The sequence below is a fragment of the Octopus bimaculoides genome, chromosome 2 (assembly GCF_046866305.1).
Source record: "Octopus bimaculoides isolate indiv1 chromosome 2, ASM4686630v1, whole genome shotgun sequence".
NCBI classification, from domain to species: Eukaryota; Metazoa; Mollusca; class Cephalopoda; order Octopoda; family Octopodidae; genus Octopus; species Octopus bimaculoides.
Window position 1 is genome coordinate 3960069 of NC_142929.1, and position 25727 is coordinate 3985795.

The 25727-nt window shown below is 38.1% G+C and overlaps 1 protein-coding gene and 1 non-coding gene across 4 annotated transcripts; one reads left to right on the forward strand and one right to left on the reverse strand.

Moving 5' to 3' along the window:
* The first annotated feature begins 2430 nt into the window (after nucleotides 1–2430).
* On the forward strand, nucleotides 2431–24163 carry LOC106884240 (28S rRNA (uridine-N(3))-methyltransferase). Of its 3 annotated transcripts, XM_014935504.3 has the most exons (12): nucleotides 2431–2566; nucleotides 3141–3334; nucleotides 6076–6109; nucleotides 8658–8801; nucleotides 11573–11661; nucleotides 12598–12668; nucleotides 14348–14472; nucleotides 14939–15069; nucleotides 15963–16032; nucleotides 20321–20522; nucleotides 20992–21139; nucleotides 23982–24163. In XM_014935504.3, exons 2-12 carry the CDS (start codon nucleotides 3236–3238, stop codon nucleotides 24039–24041), a joined length of 1173 nt encoding a protein of 390 aa, XP_014790990.2. In that variant the 5' UTR covers nucleotides 2431–2566; nucleotides 3141–3235; the 3' UTR covers nucleotides 24042–24163. The 3 variants fall into 3 exon arrangements, with proteins under 3 accessions (XP_014790990.2, XP_089196599.1, XP_052831345.1); XM_052975385.2 differs by lacking the exon at nucleotides 2431–2566 and having other exon boundaries at nucleotides 3201–3329; XM_089340473.1 differs by lacking the exons at nucleotides 14939–15069; nucleotides 15963–16032.
* Nucleotides 13193–13301, reverse strand: LOC128247152 (U6 spliceosomal RNA). The gene has a single exon (XR_008263565.1). It is a non-coding gene; the product is annotated as a U6 spliceosomal RNA (small nuclear RNA).
* Nucleotides 24164–25727: the final 1564 nt, after the last annotated feature.

The following is a 25727-nucleotide window of genomic DNA, read 5'->3' on the forward strand; positions in this document are numbered from 1 at the left end:
AGGCTGTGCGCTGGCAGTATGGTTAGCACGCCAGACAAAATACTTCATGGCATTTCTTACGTTCTGAGTTCAACTTTGCCTTCATCCTTTCAGGGTCAATAAAATAAGAACCAGTTAAGTAGTAGGGGTCGATGTAATTGACTTAATCCCTCCCTCAAAATTGCTGACCTTTCGTGGTTAGTCCCAGGTCTGCTCTGATGGAGCAAACCTTTTACTCAATCATCATCGTCATTTAACGTCCGCTTTCCATGCTGGCATGGGTTGGATGGTTTGACGGAGAACTGGCAAGCCAGAGGGTTGTACCAGGCTCCAATCTGATTTGGCAAGGTTTCTACAACTGGATGCCCTTCCTAATGCCAACCACTCCAAAAGTGTAGTGGGTGCTTTTTACGTGCCAGTCAGGCAGTACAGGCATCAGCCATGACAATGACTTCACATGACTCAACAGGTCTTCTCAAGCACAGTTTATTGCCCAATGATTGAAGGGTACTCTTAAATGGGCCGGTTATGCTACACTGGCATAGGCCACAGTTACGGTCTCATTTGGCTTGCCAAGTCTTCTCAAGCACAGCATATTTGCAAAGGTCTTGGTCACTTTGAGGCCCAACATTTGAAGATCGTGCTTTACTAACTCATCCCAGGTCTTCCGGAGTCTACCTCTTCCACAGGTACCCTCCACTGTTAGGGTGTGACACTTTTTCACACAGCTGTCCTCATCCATAGGCAACACATGACCATACCAGCGCAGTCGTCTCTCTTGTGCACCATACCTGATGCTTCTTCAACTTCTCAATCAAACAGTATTTAATCATGACCACCCAGCTTGGTTTTAGTTATCTGTCGACATTGTCCATTGTCTTCTCTTTTTGAGACTGCAGTATTTGATTTTGGGGGTATATAACTGTTATTTCTAGCAGGTCAAGCAACCCCATACAAGCTTTCTAGTTAGTTTGTCTCATTCCAATAGCATGGTGTCTAAATAAATCTGCTGTCAAAGACCAGTGGAATAAAAAAGTCCCGCAGCTGAAAAATGGAAGGGCAACCAATTGCAAACTTTTTTCTTGAATAAGTCTCCATCGAACTCACAACAGCAGAATAAAAATAGACGTGAAATAAATGTACAAATGAATTGGTAATTGTGCCAAATCCATTTGCAATCAGGATGTCTTTGATGTTTTCTACAAAATAGTGATATGACATATTAAACAAAATTGAGCTGACAGAAATAAAGTAATGCATTACAAAAAACAAAACAAAAAAAATCTTTAATAGCAAAATTTATGTTTGTATTGTTCAAATCTTTCCAAAGTAACTGATTTGGGTGAGAAAGTGCCAAATCACTTATCATATAGTTATCACTAGTTTTTTAATTTTATTTCGAAGTCATATTATTTTATTTATTGACAATAAATACAGTAGCATACCTACACAAGTGTTCCCCACCACCACCATTCTGGTTTTGTTTCCTCGTAATTTCCAGATAAATGGATTTTTTAAAAAGAAATTCTTTACAAATACGTTTCTGAGAGTGTGAATTCTGATTATACAGGAGTTTATTGTGAAAAAAAATTTCCGTGTGTGTGTGAAGTTTCAAAACGATTCACATCAATCGGTTTTGTTTCCTCATAACTTTCAGAAAATGGGTATTTTTTAAATGAAGTTCTCTACACATATCTTTCCGAGTGTTCAGATTCCGATTGTATCGGAATATGATGTGAAAAGAAAAATGACGAGTTCGCACATACTGACAACTCATAATTTTTGCCGTAATTTCAAGTTTCATTTAATAGATGTGTTATGTGTGTCAGTATGTATGTGAACGAGCAAATCGATTTGCTTTTTTCACCTTAAATTCCGATATAATCGTAATCTACACACTCTGAAAGGTATTTGTAAAAACGTTCATTCAAAAGTATAAATGTTTCTGAAACAAAGGAAACAGAGTCGATTCGAGTGAATTTCCTGAAACAGTTGTTCCCATCCATGGAAAAAATTTATTTTCATAACAAATTCCGATTCCACTCCACAGACCTCCATGACCTTTCTTGCCGCCTGAATGATGGTTGCTCATATGAAGTTAAACTTTATACTCTCAAGAGGAGCTTGGCCCGAGCAAACATCCCTTCCATCTTGGAACCATCTGGATTGTCCAGACGTGATGGGAAAAGACCTGACGGCCTCACCCTGTGCCCCTGGTCGTGAGGCAACCTTGTCTGGGATGTCACAGTTAGTGACTTCTTTGCTTCTTCTCACATCCTGGATGCTGCAGTCAGGGCGAGATCCACAGCTTCTGCGGTCGAACGGAACAAAATCCTGAAATACTGCGATCTGTCGGCCAACTACATTTTCCATCCTGTGACATTCGAGACATTTGGTGGGGTCGGACCATTAACTGCGAGATTCCTGTCTTCACTGACAACTCGTCTTGCAGAGGTAACTGGTGAGGGCGCTTGGCTGTTCCAGCGCATCAACCTCGCCATTACCCGCGGTAATGCTGCAAGCGTGTTTGGCGTACCTCAATAGCCATTAGAAAGGTTTCACAGTGTCCCCAACTTTTCAACCCAAGGTGGTGAATTTATTTTCTCTTTTTTTTTTTGTTTTTTTAATTTTTCCAATTGTGTTCTCTGTTTTGTCCAATTTTCTTATTTAATTTTGTAAAACGGTAAACACTGTGCAGGCAATAAAAATCAGAATCTACAGGATCTGAAGCATATTTGTAGATAATTTATTTAAAAACATCCGTTTATCTGTTAGTTATAAGGAAACAAAGTGGATGGGAGAGAGGTGCTCACTTATACCGAAATCAGTATCTACAGATGTCCTTTTGTCTCCAGACAATCAGACGGTCGCCGATTTTGAAGAGTCCTTGTTTCTTAGGATTATATTATTCTCTTATCATAATTTGTTGCTGATATGAATTATTTCCAAGCAATTTCTTTAGCCTTTCCAGAAGAGAGAATTTCACCGAGTTACTCGTGATCAGACACAAACACGCGCACGTTGTCTCTTTCTCTCTCACACACACACGCATCTGAGAGGATGTATAATTTTTGTTTTAATTATTATAGTTGCTTTAAACTACATAAAAAAATGATTCCTTCATATGATGACTGTACATTAAATTTGTTTATCATTTCCAGCGTGTATATTCGATGCTATTCTTAAGCAAGATATAATTAAACCGGAATTTATTACAAAAGGGTCTATACTAAATGTGTCACCGGTTACGGCAAGTATGAATCCTTCGTCTTCGGAGAAAATTAATTTGAAAACGAAACGGAAACGTCGCAGAGAAAATATAAAGCAATCACAACCGTACATAAATATGCGTAAGGTGAGCTCCAGATTAAAGTATTCATATTAAAATGTTATTAACGACAAATGATAAATCCTAAATATTATTTTGGGTTTCGTGAAAGCACGTGTTCCAATTAACAGTTATTTATTTTATCCCTCATTGCAAAAAAACATTTGTTAAAATCTCTTTTATGGGACAAATGTCTCAGCCCTTTCTCCTTCCCAGTCATACCTTTGCAGTATCTGCCACGATTAAGATTTCTTTTTTCTTTTCCGTTTATTTTTCCTCGTTCTCTAGTATTCTACAAACATACCTCCACCCCGCTCCAGCTTTGTTTGCTTATAACTTTCAGAAAAACGAATATCTTTAATGAAATTTACAACAAATATGCTTCAGATGGTATAAACCCCGATTATATCGGAATTTGTTGCTGGGAAAGTTTTTCTGAGAGGTGGAGAGAAGAGTTTCGTAAAATTTACACGAATCAGCTTTGTTTCCTCATAACTTTCAGAAAAATTAATATTTTTTTCGCTAAATTTTCCACAAATATCTTTCAGACTGTAGATTGCGACTATATCGGAATTTGGTACATATTGACACATCGCAATTCTTTCTTCAACATTTCCAGTTTCACTTTGTGCATATATGATACGTGTCAACATGCATTTGTACAAACCCGCCAATTTCTTTTTATTTAAATTCCGATATAATCGTAATCTACACAATCAGAAAAGTATTTTGTAGAGGAAAATTTTATAGCAAAATCCCATTTTCGGACAGTTCTGAGAAAACAAAGCTTGTGAATTTTCTGAAATACTTCTCTCCTTCTACGGAAAAGTTTTCCACACCAAATTCCGGTATAATCGGAATCTACACTATCAGAATCGTATTTGTGGAAAGTTTTATGAAAAAGATATTCACTTTTCTGGGTGTTATGAGGTAACAAAATGAAGAAGGCACAATTATAAAAGTATGCCGATTCCACGTTCTGAAACGCTTGTAATTCGTTTAAAGAAAATTGCCCTCTCCACATTTATACTTTCCGCGATTATAATAAACGTTTTTTGTTTCGTTATTTTGTAGTATTCCATATTCTGAAACACTTGCGGAATGACTGTGACAGCTCTTCTGAATGTCTACACTCGATTCTATGTGTCAGTTAACATGCTAGAAATAATGTGTATATCTCACATATGCACACATCTAGATACATACAAAAATGCCTGTTAGAAAATTACTATTTGTAAATCTCACAACGAGAAATATTCAGCAACAGTACTTTGGAATAAAGATTGTTTGCCAACATAGCATGGCAGTCCTGGTTTAGGACGAATGTTGCTGTCATTTAGCCCCAGGAGACGTTGTCTCCAGCTGGCTATACGACACGATCTGTGTCCTTATATTTTCAAACAAGGGAATCTAGCACCCCCACTCAGCGATACACAGATATTGTTTTGAGCTGAGTGGGGGTGCTAGATTCCCTTGTTTGAAAATATAAGGACACAGATCGTGTCGTATAGCCAGCCGGAGACGATGTCTCCTGGGGCTAAATTACAGCAACATTCGTCCTAAACCAGGACTGCCTTGTTATGTTGGCAACTACGTGTGAATATGTGGGATGGCTACTCATTGCTTCCCACCTGTTCCCGCTGGCGACTCTTGACTGCCCAGCTCTTGGAAGAATCCGGTTTCTCAGGAAGTGGCACCAAATCCTAAGGTAGGGGAGAGAACTCCTATGATAATAAGAACGAGCAACAACACCGTCTTGATTGAATTCCAAACAAAAATTATTCACAGGTGAAATAAACAGGCGTGGCCATGTGGTTAGAAGTTTGCTTCCCAATCATATGTTTCCATGTTTAGTCCCACTGCGTGGTACCTTAGGCGAGTGTCTTCTGTTATAACCTTGGGCCAACCAAAGCCTTGTTAGTGGATTTGGTGCACGGAAAGTGAAAGAAGCTTGTACATATATACATATATATGTACGTGTCTTTGTGTTTGTCTGTCCACCACCACCACTCGACAACCGGTGTTTACGTCCCTGTAACTTGGCGGTTCAGCAAAAAAACACTGGAATAATTAACTGGCTTTGAGCCTGATCGTTGCCAGCGTCGCCTTACTGGCACATGTGCTGGTGGCACGTGAAAAACAACATTCGAGCGTGGTCGTTGCCAGTGCCGCCGGACTGGCTCCTGTGCAGGTGGCACGTAAAAAAAAAGCCTTTTGAGCATGGTCATTGCCAGAACTGACTGACTGGCCCTCGTGCCAGTGGCGTGTAAAAGCACACACTACACTCTCGGAGTGGTTGGCCTTAGGAAAGGCATCCAGCTGTAGAAACTTTGCCAGATTAGATTGGAGCCTGGTGCAGCCTTCTGGCTCTCCAGTCCTCAGTCAAACTGTCCAACCCATGCCAGCATGGAAAGTGGATGTTAAACGACGATGATGATGATATATATATATGTCTGTGTGTGTGTGTGTGTATGTAATTGGGCAAAGATTTAAAAGAAATATGTAGCTAAGAATAAGTTATGTCAGTGTTAATCAACATAAAGCTTGATTGTTCTCTTTCATTTTTAAAAGACTTCCTCTCTTACAAGAAGTTCCCTCATCCTGCTGCCAAATCTTCACTTTTTGTAAAACATTTGGATAAAATTCTATCAAATTTCTTTCGAAAGGTAGCTGTGTGTTTAATTAAAAAAAAGCAAAATCTATATTTTTGTACGAAAAATTTTTTTGGGGTGGAAAAAATTATTTGCAAATTTTCTTTTTATTTGTAGCTACAGGAAGCAATGAAGCAGAAAAGGGAAGAAAGTAAGCAAAATCTTTTCTAATATTAAAATAATTCTTCTGGCATTCGATTTGACCAAAGCTAATACCAAAGACAAAGCATTCCATTTTCATTATTACCCTGCAAGGAATATTCTTGTTATCCTTTCCACATGATTAAACTTAGAATCAACTATGAAGTATAATTGTAAATATGTACGCATATAAATACTGACATTACGCCACAATGCTGCTGGTGCCACATTAAAAAGCACCCTGTACACTCTGTAAAGTGGTTGGCGTTAGGATTGGCATCTTGCTGTAGAAACCTTTCCAAAACTGATTATGGAACCTGGTGTGTCTCCTGGCCTTACCAGTTCCTGTTAAACCATCCAACCCATGCCAGCATGGAAAACGGATGTAAAAGGATGATGATGATGATGGTGGTGGTGGTGGTGGTGGTGGTGGTGGTGGTGGTGGTGGCGGCGGCTTCGGTGGTGGTGATGATGGATGTGTGTATGTATGTATATAAAAGTGGTGAGGACGGAAATCCTTCAAAGGGATGTCAAAAATCCAATTCTGCCGGTACAGTCCAAGTAAAGAGTATATATAAAAATATATACATATAAATACAATTTGTAGAATCTATATTGGTTCCGTATCAACCTGGATTATGAATTAAAGTTCGTCTACACATAATTTTTCCTTTCCTTATACTTCATATGTATGTGTATATATATATATATATATATATATATATATATATATGCACACAGATTTTATTACTTCAATTTATTCCATTAATTTTATATGAATGTATCCACACATTCCACAACATTAATATCATAATTGTCTTTTCTTTGTTCATGGAGAGTTGTAGTTGGATGTCAGATTTGTAGCTTAAGGCCCAGGGGTTTGCATTGTATTACTGGTATATAGTGTGTATATAATATGTTCAGTATCAAGTATTGAAATGGCTGCGTGTATACTATTAGAAGAATTCTTACAGAGAAGGAGAATAAATTTAAGAACTTTATATTTACTACATAAAAATATATTTTATTCATTGGTTGTTGATGAAATATAATCAAAATGTAGAATTTAATTGAATGAAGTAATCTATGCAAGGAAGTTCAGAAATGTAGAAATAACAGCTAAGTGGTGGTTTTCAGTCATGTGGCATAGAGAAATAGATGGCCATAGCAACGACGTGTATGGCAGTAAGTCTAGTCGACTAAGAAGCGAAGAGCAGGGCAAGCAAGCTGTTTTTATTAATGGAACGCTAGACATTCTAGAAACTTCCAAGAGAAACACGAAGCTTATTGAATAATTAAGAATTACTTCTCAGGACGTAGAATCTTCCGAGAAACTTATTAAAGGGAGATTACTCTATAACATTTCTTGCAAGATAGATCATTCAACTATTTTAGCTACAGACCACAAGATTACTCTACTGGTATTGTGCTGACACGAACACTATCCCAATCTACCCATCTTATAATAGATACCATGAAGAATAACAATTTTGTGCTGAAGGTGGTGACTATTCTAAAAGTAATGAGTGTCCTGTTAGCTTACAGGGATGACTTGGAATCTGGAATGGGTTTCACTAGGTTGATGATTATCCAAGAGGTAATCCATAAAAAACGAATGTATTGAATGCCATTCTCGTGTTGTTGTTTTTATCTTCCTCTATCTGTGGTACCACAGGTAATCTGTTGTCTTACTTTTATACCAAATGTAGTGAGGTATTTTTTCAAAGTACAGGAGTTTGGATATGGACTCTTGTGGTTTGCAAAATGTTTTAACTTTTCTCAATGTTTCTGCTGTTACATGTCACAGGTGAGCAAAGTGTTAATATTCCTTTTCTCCAGTGTAATGGCTGCTTGACAATCCAATTCTTCATCGATCTACTCTGCTGATACAAATTCCTACAATCTTAAGTGGAGAAAGCTTATCCCATCTCTTTGAAATTCAAATAAACTCATTTGACCTCTAATAGGGGTCATTGACATCAGCCTGGGGCTATTACTGCTTACCTCAGAGTTCCAATAAAGAAACAAAACAATAGATTAAAAGTCAAATAATGTGGGGATTTGCTCACTAATTTTCAATGTCCCATCAATGCTTTTATTAACCCTTTCCTTAGAATCATTATTTTTACATGCCTTTTCCTCTCTGTTAGATTTGAATATCTCCCACCTGAGGTCAGGAGGTGGCTAAGGAGGCCTTACAGAGACAGACAAACAAAAAATTTTCTGACTGTTGATGTATCATCATATTTCTATTTTCCATGCTGGCATGGGTTGGATGATCTGACGAGCTGACAAGCCGGAGGGCTGCTCAGGTTCCTGTCGTTCATTTTGACATGGTTTCTATGGCTGGATACCCTTCCTAACACTTTACAGAGTGTATTGAGTGCTTTTTATGTGGTATCAGTACCTGCAGGGTTGTCACATAGCTTACAAGACAAGAAAATCTCAACTTAGAGAAGTGGCTGCGTCCCAGGTGAGAGGTTGGAGTATGATAGATAATCTGAATTTCATTGAGTCATTCTTTTGGTTTTTTTATGTTTTCCTTTTCGTATTTTTAGATGAACTGAAGGAAAAAAAATTATCGAAAAAAATGAAAACACAAGAAAAAACAAAAAAGAAAGCTACAGAAGAAAGAACCATTACAGAATCAGAAGAAAAATTGAATACAAATACCAAAAATAAAGAAAAAAATGATGGCAAAGGTTGTAGAATTAAAATATACTAAAATGATCTGTTGTTGCAGCCTTATATTCTTGCCGTTATTTTTGAGTAGGTTCAGCATTTCTTGGCTTGATTTTTGGTACAAATGCTATTGATCAAGCAAAGCAGTTTAATGATTTTTTTGCAATGGTCATTATAAACCTTGCTCTAAAATGTAATATTTAAAACTTGCAGTCTTCAAATTTAAAAATAGTGAGAAACTTTTTGTAAAAGATTTTAATACAACATGGAACAAATCTAAAAGTTTTGCTGAATCTCATTGTTTATTCCTTCTTTGGTATTTTTTTAACATTTGGTGTTGATTCGTTTTAGAATTTAATTTTTTTTATGTATTTTAGCTTGTTGCCATGATAATTATAAATTTGGTCATTTTGTAAACTGAACAGATGTTTTTTAAGAAGTCATTATTAACCTTGTCCAACCCATGCCAGCATGGACAACAGACGTTGAAAGATGATGATGATGATGTGTAGCAGACTAGTGCTCCTGTACAGACAATGATGATTTGATGGAGAGAGTGAGCTCATGTAATAGCACAAACATTTCATCATCATCATCATTTAACATCCGTTTTCCATGCTGGCATGGGTTGGACGGTTTGATTGAGGACTGGCAAGCCAGAAGGCTGCACCAGGCTCCAGTCTGATCTGGCAGAGTTTCTACAGTTGTATGCCCTTCCTAATGCCAACCACTCTGAGAGTGTAGTGGGTGCGTTTTAATGTGCCACCAGCACAGGGGCCCAGAGGGGGCTGGCATCAACCACATTTGGATGGTGCTTTTACGTGCCACTAGCACGGGAGCCAGTCAAGGCGGTGCTGGCATAGGCCAAATCATCTGTGCAGGTTCTTTAGCATGGAATTGCTGAATTGTCTTTCTTGGACTTAAAAGACTAACGAGAAGATTGACTTCTAATTAAGAAGTGGATGAGATAAAACTCTCTTGGATAAAAATGTGATCTGACAGTTCTGATACTCATGCAAAACAGTCCTAATTTGCTACAATATATGTCTAAACTCTTAGCACCATACGTCTGTATGAAAGGACTTTTCAAGGTGAATGCCACAGTATTTGGCGTTCCAGCAACACAGTCATGTTTATATATAGATATAAACACATATATATACCAGAGTAAGCACATAAATGTGAAACAAGGTGGAAAAAATAGTACTCGAATACCAGAGGTAGAGTAATATGCTTTATTAATAAAGATTCAAGGACATCAGAGTTTCACATTCCCATTTGTCGGACAGTTTTGGTTGAGATAAAACTCTCCTTGGATAAAAATGTTTTATCTCAACCAAAACTGTCCGATGAACAGGAACGTGAAACTCTGAATAACAGTTTTTGTGATGTCTTTGCAGCTTTATTAATAAAGTACAGTGATACCTCACAGTACGAGTTTAGTTCGTTCCCTGACTGAGCTTATCTTATGATTTACTTGTTTTACAAAACTTTCCCCGTTGAAATTAACTAAAATATAATTAATCTGTTCTAGCCTCCAAAAAACCACGTAAAAATAATTTTTTATGGGTTTTAAAACAGAAAAGGTGTAGTTACAAGTAAAATGACAATTATAAAAAAAAGAGAATTCAAAAGAAATATGTAAACTGGTTTTATTAACTGAATTACCTTAAAGATGGGACGATTTAAGTGCTCATACTGCGGATTTCCGCTTGTACTTCAAGACAAAAATTTGCACGAGTCTCGGCTCGTGCAGCAAATTACTCCTACTGTGGGGCAGTCATACTGTGAGGTTCTACTGTAATATATGTGTGTGTTAGTGTCTCCTCATCTTTATTTTGTGTGATTATTGTACATGAACATCACACGTGGTGTTGTTAATTTTCAATCCATCATGATGCATGTCCAGCCTCTGAGAAATATTGCTTTAATTAGGAAGACGTGAAGGCCAGCAACAGGAAGTGATTTTGGTTGTAGAAACTTGGCCTGAACTGAACCCTAACCCTAACCCTATTGAACATGTAAACCAATTCATTGTCAAAGGAAAATTTCAAAAGTCCAAAGTGAATGGTCAATTGCAGACCTCATTATAAAAAGGATTTCTGAGGGGAATCATTGAAAAGATTAAAATATTGCAGCATAGATTTTGAAATTTTGGTTATAGATGCAGGCATAGCTGTGTGGTGAGAAGTTTTCTTCCCAACCACATGGTTCCAGGATCAGTCCCACTGTGTGGCACCTTGCATAGGCATCTTCTTTTAAAGCCTCTGGACAGCCTAAGCCTTGTAAGTGGATTTGGTAGATGGAAACTGAAAGAAGCCTGTCATATGTATGTGTGTGTTTATGTTCCCCACCACTGGTTGACAACCGGTGTTGGTGTATTTATGTTCCCATAACTTAGCAGTTCAGCAAAAGGGACCGATAGAATAAATGCCAAGTTTTAGAAAAAAGAAATTAGTACTGGGCTTGATTCAACATGGCCACAGTCTAACGACTGAAACAAGTAAGAGAATAATTGATTTAAAAAAATATCTGAATACATTAAATAGTTTGCTTTTGGGGAAAAATGTACTTATTTGAAAAAATCAAACAGTTTTCAAATGTGTCATCATCATCGTCTTCATCATTTAATGTTTATTTTCCATGCTGGCATGGGTTGGACAAAAATCATGTTTCCATGCTGGGAATTGAACTCAGGTCACTTGGGTGAAAGCCAAATATCCTAACCCCGAGACCATATGCAATTGTATGTGTGTGAGCTATAATTATTTCTTTGTTTTCATTTTTGCAGGCCGGTCATATACTCTGACCATTGCTTTGCCCGGATCAATTTTGGATAATGCCCAGGCTTTCGTTCTTCGGACATATTTAGCTGGCCAGGTAGGACAAACCTATGAAATATAAAAATTAAATGGGAAAAAAAAGAAATATGATTTGTTTAGAAAGAAATTTTGGACTGAAGATTCTTTGAAAGACAATATTGTTGTTATTTCTTTTATCGTTTAAGTAAAAGATAAATGAAATAATTGTGGCCATGCTGGGGCATCTCCTTGAAGAATTTTTAGTAGAATGAATTGATCCCAGTATTTAATTTTTAATGCCTGGCACTTATTCTCCATAACAGCTAAGTTATGGAGATGTTAACACACAGACACCAGTTGTGAAGTGGACACACACACAGGCACATTTGCAACAAGTGTCTTTCAGTTTCTGTTTACCAAATCCACTCACAATGCTTTGGTCTGTAAGCAACAAAGGGTTTCTCCCTCTTAGTGAAGAGCAGCAGATTACATGATGCTTCTGTGTGAAGTGTAATATTGCATGTGGGTAAAACACAGCCATTAAAAGCAGAAACTTTGCAAAGGCAGGAAAGAAATTAGGCAAACTTGATCTGCTGGGAATGTAATCATCATTATTGTCATTGTATGTCTGCTTTCCATGCTGGCATGGATTGGACAGTTTGACGGGAGCCGCGCCAGATTCCATAGTCTATTTTCTACAGTTTGATGCTGTTCTTGCTGCCAGCCACTTTACAGAGTGTACTCGGTGCTGTTTTTTATATGACACCAACACCAGTGCTTTTCATATGGCACCAACACCAGTGCTTTTCATGTGGCACCAACACCAGTGCTTTTCATGTGGCACCAACACCAGTGCTTTTCATGTGGCACCAGCACACTATGAATAAAGACTCTGCTAGTTATGTACACTCAAAACTTGTAGAATTTGCTGTGATTTGCGCCATAGAATGTGCACCATTACCAGCATATGTTGTGCAACTCTTAAATATTTTCATATATGCTGTGTTGATTGCAGGTGGCTCGTGCAGCTGTGATCTTTAATGTTGATGAAATTGTTGTCTTTGATGAAAGAAAACGCAGTGACAGGTGAGTTTTATATTCTTAATTATTATTATTATTGTCAACTTAATCATTACTGTTATTATTTTGATAGTGGCTTGGTATATAAAAGCACCTGGCATTGACCATGTTTGGATGGTGCTTTTTACATGCCACCAGTATGGGAGCCAGACAGGGAGCACTGGCATCGACCATGTTCACAAGGTGCATTTTACATCATCATCGTTTAACGTCCATGCTGGCATGGGTTGGACGGTTTGACTGAGGACTGGCGAGCCAGATGGCTGCACCAGGCTCCAATCTGATCTGGAAAAGTTTCTACAGCTGGATGCTCTTCCTAACACCAACCATTCCAAGAGTGTAGTGGATGCTTTTACATGCCACCAGCATGAGGGCCAGTCAGGCGGTGCTGGCAACGACCATACTCAAAGGTATTTTTACGTGCCACCTGCACGGGAGCCAGTCTGGCGGCACTGGCAATGACCATGCTCAAATGTTGTTTTTTCACATACCACCAGCGCATGTGCCGGTAAGGTGATGCTGGCAACGATAAAAATATGGAACACTTCCTGAATTTGCGTGTCATCCTTGCGCAGGGGCCATGCTAATCTTCTCTGTATCGTTCCAATTTTGGTATATGTACTTCCACATTCTCAATAATGTTTGGAATTCAAAACTAAAAATTTTAATGTATTATTCTAATTCTATGGATTGTGGGTCAAGGTTCACTGAATTATGGTAGGAGAGGAAGAACCAAAAATGAAATCTTTGTTATTTCTAAGGATTGTGAATTAAAGTGAAAATCCACTTTAATTATATCCTGTGTGAACTGTGTGTTGGCAGATTGTTCAGCCCTTGCCCATGCTGGAGAGTTACACCAGGCTACAATTGTCTGTTTTGGCCTGTTTTCTATGACTGGCTGCCTTTCCTATGCCAACCACTTTACAGAGTGTACTGGGTACTTTTTATGTGGCACCACTACCAGACCTTTTTATGTGGCACCAGCACCAGGGCTTCATATATGTCACGGTTTGGGTGCTTTTCATGTGGCACCAGCACAGGTCTTTTTTACATACATGGAGATACCATAAATCCTCGAGTATAATCTGCACTTTTTTCCCCAAATTTAAAGGTCAAAATTTCTAGTGCGTACTATATACGAGGTTAAAAATGAAAAATATTTTCTAAGCAAAATTTTCTAAGTGATAAATATATAAAGGCAATTTACTTAATATTTATTTTTCACTGACGTTATTACTGTTATTTCTTTATTTTCAGCAAACAAAGTGCACAAAAAAGCTACACGTTTGCATTATGTTATATATATAATAATAATAAAGGACGTTACCATATATACGTTTACAAACCAAGGATGTTATATAGACCTCCTTGACTCAAGTTAGAGAAGGGGTGCGTATTATACACAAGGTTTAGGTTTTTCAGAGGTACAGCCCCCTAAAAATCCCCTGCGTATTATACTCAAGGGCGGACTATACTCGAGGATTTACGGTATATATATTACCTCACATTAGGTATACACCTTATGTTTCCACACTCTTTCATAGACACAGATATTGAAAATGCTTGATTCTTACTCTCTAAAAGCCTAGAATAATTTCCTTTCCTTTGCAACAAAGGCTTCTGGTCTGATTTTTCCAGCCCATACTACAGCAACTCTGCTTATGTGCATTCTGCTTTATTCTTAGAGATGCACCTGGAGGGTCTAAGGGAGATTCTAACCACCTCTTTGGTCGGCTCCTACAGTATCTGGAATGTCCACAGTATATTCGCAAACAGTTGTTTCCTAAACATAGTGATCTTCAATATGCAGGTGAGATGTTCCCATTTCTTTTATCGTTTTGTTTCGTATCCATTTTATCGATGCTTTTAAGGCATGTTGTGATGGGGTTTTTTTTTTGTGAATTTGGAGATTTATATACTGGTGAAGCAATTGTTGTTGGTGTTGTTGTTATAGCTTGCAGTCTTCCTTAATTGGAGTCCAAGCTTGGCTGTGAGGTTAACAAGTTTCCTGTGTAACCACAGGATTCTAGTTTCAATCAAACTCTGCAGTACCTCGGACAAATGCCTTCTGTCTTAGTCTTCGGGTTCTGATCTGATTTGGCAAAGTTTTTACGGCTGGATGCCTTTCCTAACGCCAACCACTCTGAGAGTGTAATGGGTGTTTTTTATGTGCCACCAGCTCAATACAATGGCAGTAATTTAAATACAAGCTTTCGACTTAATGCAGAGTGCAACATGTGTCATTGTTTCTACCTTCTCTCTTTATTATTTTTCAGGTGTCTTAAATCCTGTCGCCTCTCCACATCATATGTCTGTTAATGAAGAGAGTATATATCGAGAGGGTCTAGTTCTTAGTAAATCTTCGAAACCTAGCGGAGGTAGTCTGGTGGATGTGGGTCTGAAGAAGGTAATGTTTAGCATCTGTTATTTCTATTTTAACATATGAGACATTTTTGTGAGGAGAAAATATCTTTTGAAAGCTGTGTCATATCTGTTTTACAACTGACTGCTGTACCTGAAAGGAATAAATGAAATTTGCCAAATGCTTTACCCAGGGGCTTAACAGAAGGCCTATAGTAAGATTTGAACAGACTATCTTAGGATTCGTAGTTCAGCTCCTTACCTTCACAAGCCTTATGCACTAGATCAGATTTTCTACAATGTTTATTTTTGTCAGTGTTTTGGGTGCAAAACCAACTGCACTCAAATTTTGTGTGTCCATCAGTATATGTACCAGTAATATGCTGGTAACAAATCAAGTGACATTATCTTGAATAAAATGTACATTTAGTTTTCATTGTTCAGTTAAGGAATACCTGTTTCAAGCTTAATGTGTATTGCTGACATAATGAATGGTTATTGGTAGCATAATGACCCTCTATAACGATCCTTGATTGGATTATCCTCACCATCATTTGATATCCCTTTTTCTTTAGCATGGTTTCTACAGCTGGATGCCTTTCCTAATGCCAACCACTTCACAGAGTCTGTTGGGTGCTTTTTTTCATGTTATTAGTATTGATGAAGTCACTAAGTACCTGTGAGACAAGACTCCCCAACTCACTGGGGTGTAGTATTGAGGGATATGAAAGTAAGATAAAGGGACAGGAGCAGGTGTCCCTTCATGGCTTTAAAGAGAGAGAGAGAGATGGATGTGAGGGTAAGGTACAAACAGAACAGGATAAAGGGACAGAAAAAGTGGATGGATGGGGTAAATGTGCTGGAGTGAGAAGTGTAACAGATGATGAGGGATGAACTCTGAAGCTAGATTTTTTCAGAAAATCATTCTTTCTTTTTCAGAAGGTTCTTGTAGACCAAACCATTCCCAGTGGACAGCGTGTAACTGTAAAATTAAATACGTTACGTTCCAGTGAGTATATATAATATACCAGTAATATACCAGTAAATGGATATAATTCCACTTAGGCTCGTGCTCAGTAGCTATTGTTGTTATTCTCATTGTGCTACTGAGAACCACAAAAGAGGAGTTAAGTTCCTGGTAAGCTTAATCCAGGACTGGGTTTCAATTCTTGATGAAGAAAAGAAAAAAATCCAATTTTCTTAGCTTCTCTTGTTTATTTTTGAAAAAAGCATAAGACAGCCAAATGTCTCCGATGTTGTTACTGATATTCACAGAAAATATATGGTTGTCAAAGCTTCATATTTCTCGTTCTCTACAATCTCAGAGTATGGATAGCATTTGGCAGAAATGAACTGAATATTGGGTCATCTCATAAATAATGCGTTTATGCTTTTATTTTTCAAAATTTAAATAAACAAAGTTATTTTTTAATCTAAAATATACTGTCCTTCATTTTCTACAATACTCTTCCCTCTATCTGGTAGACTTGAAAGGCCCCCCCCTATTCCAAAATTTACTTGTCTGTGATGAAAAATACTCCTCCAGTACTGTTCTGACCTCGTCAGCAGAATTCATATTTTTTCCGTCCAAATGATTTTGAAGACTGCGGAATAAATGATAATCAGATGGGGTAATGTCCGGCAAATATGGTGGGTACGGCATCGTTTCCCATTCAAACTACTCCAGCCTTTGGAATGTCATCCTCGCTGTATGTGGCCGAGCATTATCTCGATGGAAGAACACCTTTCGTCTTCAAACCAAAAATAATTGTTTTTCTTGTTGCGCTGGTGTCGATGAATAGTTGAATGACCAAATCCAAGCTTCTCTGCTTGTTCCTCAACAGTTATGATGGGATTTTGTTCCTCCAGGGTTTGCAGGATGTCCTTGTTGAGCTCTGCGGATCTTTCAGGGCAAGTCTTGTCTTCTAGACTGTTGTTTCCGGTTCGGAATTTCTGGAGCCCCTGTTAACACTGGCTTACACTTCATGTCTGATCCCCATATACTGCATTAGTATTCCTCACACTTTCTGTTGCATTGTTGTCTTTATTGAACTCATAAAGCAAAATATGCTGAATATGTTCCTTTGTCACTTCTATTATAGCTTTGAAAAAAAATACCTATTAAAATTGAACTGCACTCTCCAGAATTTGCAGTAAGAATACGCACAAGGTAAAATTACTACCTGCTTTTATAGCAAGTTGATGCAGGTAGTTTATCCCGTCCCCCTCCGACTTTTAGTTGATGCAAATGAAAAAAAACTGCATTATTTATGGGATGATCCAATACGTTACTGTTTTTGTTGATTTTAGCTTTTGTTTATAATTGATAGTTTGAGGATCGATAATATAATGGAGGTTCAAAGCAGAATGGTTATCAGCCTTCCGTTCTGTTAAATAAATAACCATCGTTATCGTTGTCTCTGTTTCGCTCTGGTTCTCAACCATTCTTTTCCCTGTGGACCCTTTGATTTCTACTTTTCTTTGGATGGACCCTCGTAGCCATTCAACATTAAAAAATTCCTATTACAGGTAGCGAACCTCTTATCCAGCAACCTTGGGACCAGAGGTCATCCAGATTTCTGGATTTCTGGACACAAGCTAAATATATACCAAAAATATAAAATAAACAAAAAGAAAAAATAAGGAACAAGTTAATACGTTTCTGAAGCAGGGTCTGTTTGATTTGGCGTTGTGTGATGCAAACACCGTGGAAACCAAAACAAAATGGCTGTGTGGTGAATTACTACAGTCCATGGAATTCAAAGCTAGCCAGTTTAAAGAATAGCCAGATTTCTGGATTTCGGATAAGAGGTTTTGGTATCTGTATTATGTTTCTATACTCTTTTACTTGTTTCAGTCATTTGACTGTGGCCATGCTGGTGCACCACCTTTAGTCAAAAAAATCGACCCCAGGACTTATTCTTTGTAAGCCTAGTACTTATTTTATTGGGTTCTTTTGCCGAACCACTAAGTTACAAGGACGTAAACACCCCCACCCAAGTTCATAGGGACCCTAGTTGAGTCCCAATGGTTTAGTTCCTGACTCAAGTGAATACCTTGTCGTATTTAATTCTGCCCCTTTATGTTCTTTATTGAAATGCTGTTGGAATTGAATTAAAAGGATAGCATTTTATTTATCTGGGGTTGATAAAATAAAGGGCCACTCAACTGATGGGGCGAGTAATGGCTTTGGGTCCAAGTCGGACATTATTGTTGTTATCTTTGAGAACAGGTAAATGACTAAAGTATACTGGAGGCGCTCTTAAGCATCCGAATTTCAAAATTTTGCTGTTATCAGTTGCTGTACAAGCTACGTTTTGCTTTTGTTCAACGAAGATTAATAAAGTACATACCAGTGATATACTAAGTCAATTCAATGAACTATAGTCTCTTATGTCCGAAATAGGGTTTACTGTTAGAAACTTTCTTATTGCCTGTCACTTGGTCGCGAAGAGAAAAAAGTAGAACGTGTTTATGCTTGACGGGCGAACCGGAGCAAGCAGAGTTATCTACCTTGCCCAGCTACACAACTATAAACGCTTGTATTGGCTGAAACATCCAACCAGACGTGTACTCATCGTCAAGCATCTACCATATTCTGAACGCTTTGCATCCCTGGGCATGGACACATCAAAGCTCTGATGTCTGGCAACAGTCTTGGCAGACACCCACAAGATTGTCCATAATCTTTCCAACAACAACCTTGGCCACCCTTTTGAATTCCATATAACTAACGCTTGTGGACAGGTTTACAGAATCAAGAAGCAACACAGCACCCATGACTTTCAGGAACATTTTCAGAATTTCTAAAGCACGGAATAAACTACCCCCAACAGTTGTTAGCTATTGCTTCTTGAAATTTATGAACACTATGCCTGATGTTCACCCCACTTTTTATTTTTAAATGACTCATTCACTGTTCCCTTTCTGTGCATTATTCTCTGTACTGTCCAATGCCCTTTTTGGCTACTTTTACTGATGACTAGTCCTTCACCTGAGCACTGTATACAATAAATTCATTCTTATTATTCTTACAAAAAGTGGTGAGTTGGCAGAATCGTTAGCACACCGGGCGAAATGCTTAGCAGTATTTTGTCTGTCTTGAGGTTCTGAGTTGAAATTCTGCCAAGGTTGACTTTGCCTTTCATCTTTTGGGGGTCGATAAATTAAGTACTAGTGCCTTGTACCTTTAGTAGAAAGGATTGTTATTATTATTATTATTCATCGTTTAACGTTCATTTTCCATGCTAGTATGGGTTGGATGGTTTGATTGGGGTCTGGAAAGCCAGGAGGCACCAGTCTGATCTGGCAATTTTTCTACAGCTGGATGCCCTTCTTAACGCCAACCACTCCGAGAGTGTAGGGGGTGCTTTTTATGTGACGCTAGCACAGGAGCCAGAGAGGGCTGGCAGCGACCACGATCAGATGGTGCTTTTTACGTGCCACTGGCATGGGAGCCAGTCAAGGCGGTGCTGGCATTGGCCACATTCGGATGGTGCTTTTTATGTGCCACCAGCGCAGAAGCCAGTCGGGGCAAGGGGGCTAGCATCGACCATGTTCAGATGTTGCTTTTTACTTGCCACCGGCACGGGGACCACAACTACAATCTCCATTTGATTGTGATTTGATTTGATTTTGATGTTGATGTACTTGACTCAATAGGTCTCCTCAAGTACGGCATGTCGCCCTACGATCCAAGGTACTTTTTGAGTGGGATGGTTATATTAAGGATTATTATTATCCTTACAAGATTTCCATTGCTAGATGTAATTTGTTGCAACACTATAACACAGTGCCAGGAAAGATACTTTGGAGTGATTCCCCCCCCCCTCGTTACACCTCTTTCTAGGCATGATGCTTTAGAATTTTCAGAAATACTGCATAAAAGTTACAACATTCATTCCTTTTCCAAGAAAAAAGGGCCTGGAATTAAAATTGCAGATTCAGCTGGCTAGAGCTTTGCAGCTATAATAGAATACAGATGGTTAAGAGCGCAGGCTACTGACCCCCAGATTCTGAGTTCGATTCCAGGCAGTGACTTGAATAATAAAAATAATAATAACATCGGAAAAATACCATAGGAATGAGAACCCAGGTTCGAAATTCCCCCAGGACACCTGATGAAGGGTGGAGGGTATATCAGCCGAAACGTGTTAACAACCAAGATGAGGACAAATATCCATCAAATGTAAATAATGATTCCTTATTGCTAAATTGGCTTTGATAATATCCTTTCCCATAAAATATAAATATTAGTGTCAGATTGATGATTGTAAATCCTTCATGTACTTTTTCAGAAAAGGATATTCTGAAGGGCACAGCCGTTTCTTTCTCAACTCCCCGTACAGAAGCTGGTATTTATTGGGGTTATACTCTGAGAATGGCTGATAGCTTGAGCTCTGTGATCACTGAGTGTCCTTATGAAGAGGGTTACGACACCATCATTGGAACATCTGATAAAGGAACAAGTGTTGATGAATTGAAGCTAGAAAAATTTAGGTTTGTCTCGTACTTCTTTTTGAAATATATAACTGTATGTGTTTTGCGTAGTGAAGGTGTGTGGCATAGTGGTTAGGGTGTTTGGCTCACATTTATTAGGTCGTGAGTTCAATTCCCAGCAGTGCATTGTATCCTTGAGCAAGACATTTCATTGAGATGTGTGTGGTTGCACTGTCCAGTACAGTTAGTCCTGCTGCCACCAGATAGTACGAAATCCATGGTTTCAGTCCTGTCATTTTATTATGTTGTACTTATCCACACCATTGTTAATATATACATGAAAATCTCATGAGAGAAGTACCTGTTCTTTTTAACATGTCCAGTTTTCTATTTCGATCTAGTTATACAAATTCATATCTAAATACCTATTACAAAAAAAAAAAAAAGAAATTATAATTAATATATGAAACCATTCTGTTATCATGGTAGCTATTATTTTTATTCCTATTGTTATTTGAATGTCATCTAGGCATGCTTTGGTGGTGTTTGGTGGCTTACAAGGCTTGGAAGCTAGTCTGCAAGCTGATGACAAATTAACAGTGGATAATCCTAGATACTTATTTCAACATTATTTGAATACCTGTCCAAACCAAGGAAGTCGTACAATACGTACAGAGGTAATTTTTTTCCCTTTATTCTTTCTTTCTTTTTACCCCCTTCACACAATAACAGTCTCCATTCTTGGGGCTTTTATTATCAGACAAAGCTCTCAACCGGAGGTGGCAAACCTGTGATCTTAAGGCCTGATGCAGCCTTCTGAAGGGCCAATTACAGTTTTCTGAAAGGATTACATTTGAGGAAAATCATTTTATGGGAATATATTTTTAATTCAATTTATTTGAAGCCTATCTTTTCAGCTAACTGTGTATTTTAGAATCAACTTTTTATAGTTGCTTGTCTGGACCTGATGCTATGTTAAAAGTGGTGCCACATAAAATGCACTCGTGCCATTGCCATGAAATGGCACCTGTGCTGGTGCCACATGAAAGGCACCTGTGCTGGTGCCATGTAAAGACCCAGTACACTTTGTGAAGTGGTTGGCATTAGGAAGTCCATCCACCTATAGAAACCATGCCAAAACAGACAATTGGAACCTGGTGCAGCTCTGGTCTTGTCAGCTTGTCAAACCGTCCAACCCATGCCAGCATGAAAAACGGACGTTAAATGATGATGATGACGACGATTGGAGAATCTATTGAGATGTTTTATAGTTGTTTTTATCTCTTTTTTGAAAATATTTCCATGTTTGTTGCTCCTGTTGCTAATCACGATCGTTTTTCAATAATGGTAGAAGGCATAGAAACATCATAATCTTTTTTTTTTTTTGCATTATACTGGTAGAAGGGGTCAGGGACCACATCTTGCTTATATCTACCATTTTCTGACATGGCTTCTACAGCTGGATGCCCTCCCTAATGCCAACCACTTTACAAACTGCACTGTGCGCCAGTGCCATATAGAAAGCACCAAGCACTCTGTAAAATTGTTGGCATCGGGAAGGGCATCCAGCTATAGAAACCAACCCCAAACAGATTATGGGACCCAGTAGAGAGAAAGTACTTTTGATGGGATGTGAAACTACATTTACTTTTTTTGTTGTTTTTTTTTTTGCATTAACTTTTCAGTTAGGAACTCTTTGGCATATCTTGATTTGGTTCCCACATTCTATAATCTGGTAACTTAAGTAAACTAGGTCCCAAACAGTGGTTCTCAACCATTTTTTGGGTCTATGGGCTTCTTTGATTCCTATTTTACTCAGGTGGATCTTCAGAGCCATTTAATGTTTAAAAAATCCTATCATCATCATCATCATCATCATCAACATCATCATCATCATCATCATCATCGTTTAACGTCCACTTTCCATGCTGGCATAGGTTGGACGGTTTGACTGGGGGACTGGCAAGCCAGGAGGTTGCACTAGGCTCCAATCTGATCTGGCAAGGTTTCTACAGCTGGATGCCCTTCCTATCACCAACTACTCTGAGAGTGTAGTGGGTGCTTTTACATGCCACCAGCATGGGAGTCAGCCAGGCGGCACTGGCATCAACCATGTTCGGATGGTGCTTTTTACGTGCCACTGGCATAGGGAGCCAGTCAGGTGGCACTGGCATTGACCCATGCTTTAATGGTGCTTATTACGTGCCACCAGCATGGGGTGCCAGTCAGGTGTCACGGGCATCGGCCACAACTACAATTTCCATTTTAATTTTGATCTTGATTTCGTTTTTATTATTAAATATTACTCTATACAAAGATTGTACTAAAAAATTAAAATATTTTGTATACTGTAGACGTATAAATCTAACCAATTTTATTGCACATAAATTTGAACAACAAAATCTTTTATGGACCCCTAAGGGTCATGTGGACCCTAGTTGAGAACCACTGCTCTAAATGAATGGTTTATTGGAACCTTGGAAGACTCTTATAAATCAAATGAATGGTTTGTAAGAGTCTAGGTTAGGTTATTGCAAAACCATTCTGGATTATTGAAAGTAAATTCTGCTAGGATTTTATGCTGTACTCAAGATCCGCCCACCACAACAGAATTGAGATCCTAAAATCAAGGTGCCACATTAAAAGCATTGGTGTAGGTTCTGTCGGCTTATAATAGCAACAATTTCCCATTCCGCTATTGAAGCTGTGCTGTATTCGTTACCCTCAGTGATGTAACTGTTACCTGAAGCTGGTGTAGAATTAATGAAAATAATTAAATGCCTGGAGTGGTTGGCATTAGGAAGGGCATCCAGCTGTAGAAACATTACCAGATCATTGGCAGAAATGTTAGTATGCCCGGCGAAATGCTTAGCGGTATTTCGTCTGTCTTTACATTCTGAGTTCAAATTCTGCCGAGGTCGACTTTGCCTTTCATCCTTTTTGGGTCAATAAATTAAGTACCAGTTACACATTGGGGTCGATGTAATTGATTTAATCCCTTTGTCTGTCCTTGTTTGTCCCCTCTATGCTTAGCCCCTTGTGGGCAATAGAGAAATAAGAAACATTGCCAGATCAGATTGGAGCCTGTTGCAGCCGCTGGCTCTATAGACCTCAGTCAAACCGTCCAACCCATGCCAGCATGGAAAACGGACGTTAAACGATGATGATGATGATTTGTCAACTGTTTTATTGACCTATATTCCTTGAGTAAAATCCACAGAAATATTTGAGTTGTAGAAGGTGAGTGAGTAAGCACTGCATTGGACAGTGGGATGGAGATTGTGCAAGACTTTACTGTGACAATGGGGAAAAAAGTCGCCCTTCAGTGAATCAGCAAATTAATTGGGTGATGGGAGTGCCATGGCAGATGGATGTTAAATGATGATGATGATTATGATGACTTCTGAAAGATGGTTAAATAAGTTTTAATGATATAGAAACTGTAACTATACATGATATGCGAGTATTTTTATAAACATGAACTGACTTTTGTATTTCCTCTCTTTTTTTTGGTTACAGGAAGCCATTCTAATAACGATGTCAGCTTTAAGACCCAAAATAGATTTGGCCCAGAGATAACATTCCTGGAATGAGCAAAGTATTTCTTATGTTGAAGAACTGTTGAACATTTTTTGTAATAATGTCTCCTTGAAGCTTATATTTTCTATTTATATATTTTTTATAAAACTCTTTTCAATGATCCTGAACGTGTCGAGTGTAAATTATTTCTGAGCAGATAAATTTGCTAATTCAGCAATTAGCAAACTTAAGAGGAAAAAAAAAAATCCTTTTCATGTACTTCTCATTTCATTTACATAAAAGAAATTTTCTTTTTTCTTTATCATGAAAGGTCAACGTTCTGTTGTATCAAACAAAGAAGAATGATGTTATTTTAAATAAAATAAGAGAATAAAACAGACGTGCATCGTGACTTTTGAAGGTAAAGTGGTGGGTAACTTATCACGTGTCATAAGTTCAAACCTTGCTAGAGCTGGCGCTGTTGTTGTTTAACCCTAATCAATAGTCTTGACTGATTCCAGCCATGGCCATCCAATCTTGTGGTAATACCTAGTATATCTAGGGAAATATTATTCAAAATGTATTTCTGTTTTTCAGTTGGTAAGGTGACATCAGAGTGATTTCTGGCAGGTGGAGCAACCATGTAGAGCAGTGTTTCTTGATCCTTTTTACCCTTATGTAACCCTTAAAATAAATTACATGTCTCAAGGAACCCCTGCACAAAAAAAAATTATATACTATATCTATCTCAGATAAAACTATTGTTTTACCGTGAGTAAAACGCTGTTGAAGTGTTAAGTGAAATTTGGCAATCGAGGATCGAATCCACGCAATGCCTGCATGAAGCCACTACAAATATGTTGTGGAATAAAAAATTTATCTTCTGTTATGGAAAAAGTTTAACTGTAAAAATGCAGAATTATCAGAATAATGGGCATTCAAAAAAGTATGTATGTATAGAAATGTATGAATGAAGTCTCTAATGTTTAAGATTCAAATTAAGGAAGTACAATAATAATGTTTAGCAGTTCAAAACTATGAGTAGTGGAATGCAAAATTAGGTTGGCTGATCGTGAAAATCAAATATTGATCACTTTGCTAAAATCTGCAGGTGGTATGGGTTATTTCCCTTGGGTTTAAATTAAATATTGGTAATATGTAGTAGATAGAAGTAGATTGGAAGGGTCCTATTATCGATTTTTTTCAACAATCTAAGTATGTCACGAGGTTTCCAGACATGAGTTCTATTCTCGTGTCAAGTTTCATCAAAATCAATAAAACAATGTAGGCGGAGTTAGCTAACAACGCCACAAACAAACACACCGATTCTCCACACATGTAGTTGATATATATGTATATATACATGAATACATTAATAAGGAATATTAATAAATGTTGATTTTGTGATCAGGATTCAAACATGTCGGGGCACTGGCCACAGCTATGATATTGTTTTTACTTGACTCAACAGGTCTTCTCAAGCATATCATATCAACCGATGCATCGGGGGTACTCTTAACAGGGCCGGACATGCGTGGCTGCGATCTTACTTTAGTTGCCGGGTCTTTTCAATCACAGCATATCTCCAAAATAAAATGCAGAGTGTGTCCCTGTCGGTCATGCTGTAGGCAAAGAAGAGCAAAACAACAAATGGAGTGGCAGTGGGAGATGCTGAAGCAGGCGGACAACATTTAAAGGCTTTGCCCTGAAGACGCTAGAGAAAGAAGAGTGAAACAACAAAAGGAG

Excerpts from the sequence above, each read along its gene's own strand:
- LOC106884240 (XM_014935504.3), top strand. The coding sequence starts at position 3,236 with ATGAATCCTTCGTCTTCGGAGAAAATTAATTTGAAAACGAAACGGAAA. Across the intron at positions 12,669-14,347 it reads GAAAGAAAACGCAGTGACAG|AGATGCACCTGGAGGGTCTA; the intron begins GTGAGTTTTATA and ends CTTTATTCTTAG. Across the intron at positions 21,140-23,981 it reads GTCGTACAATACGTACAGAG|GAAGCCATTCTAATAACGAT; the intron begins GTAATTTTTTTC and ends TTTTGGTTACAG.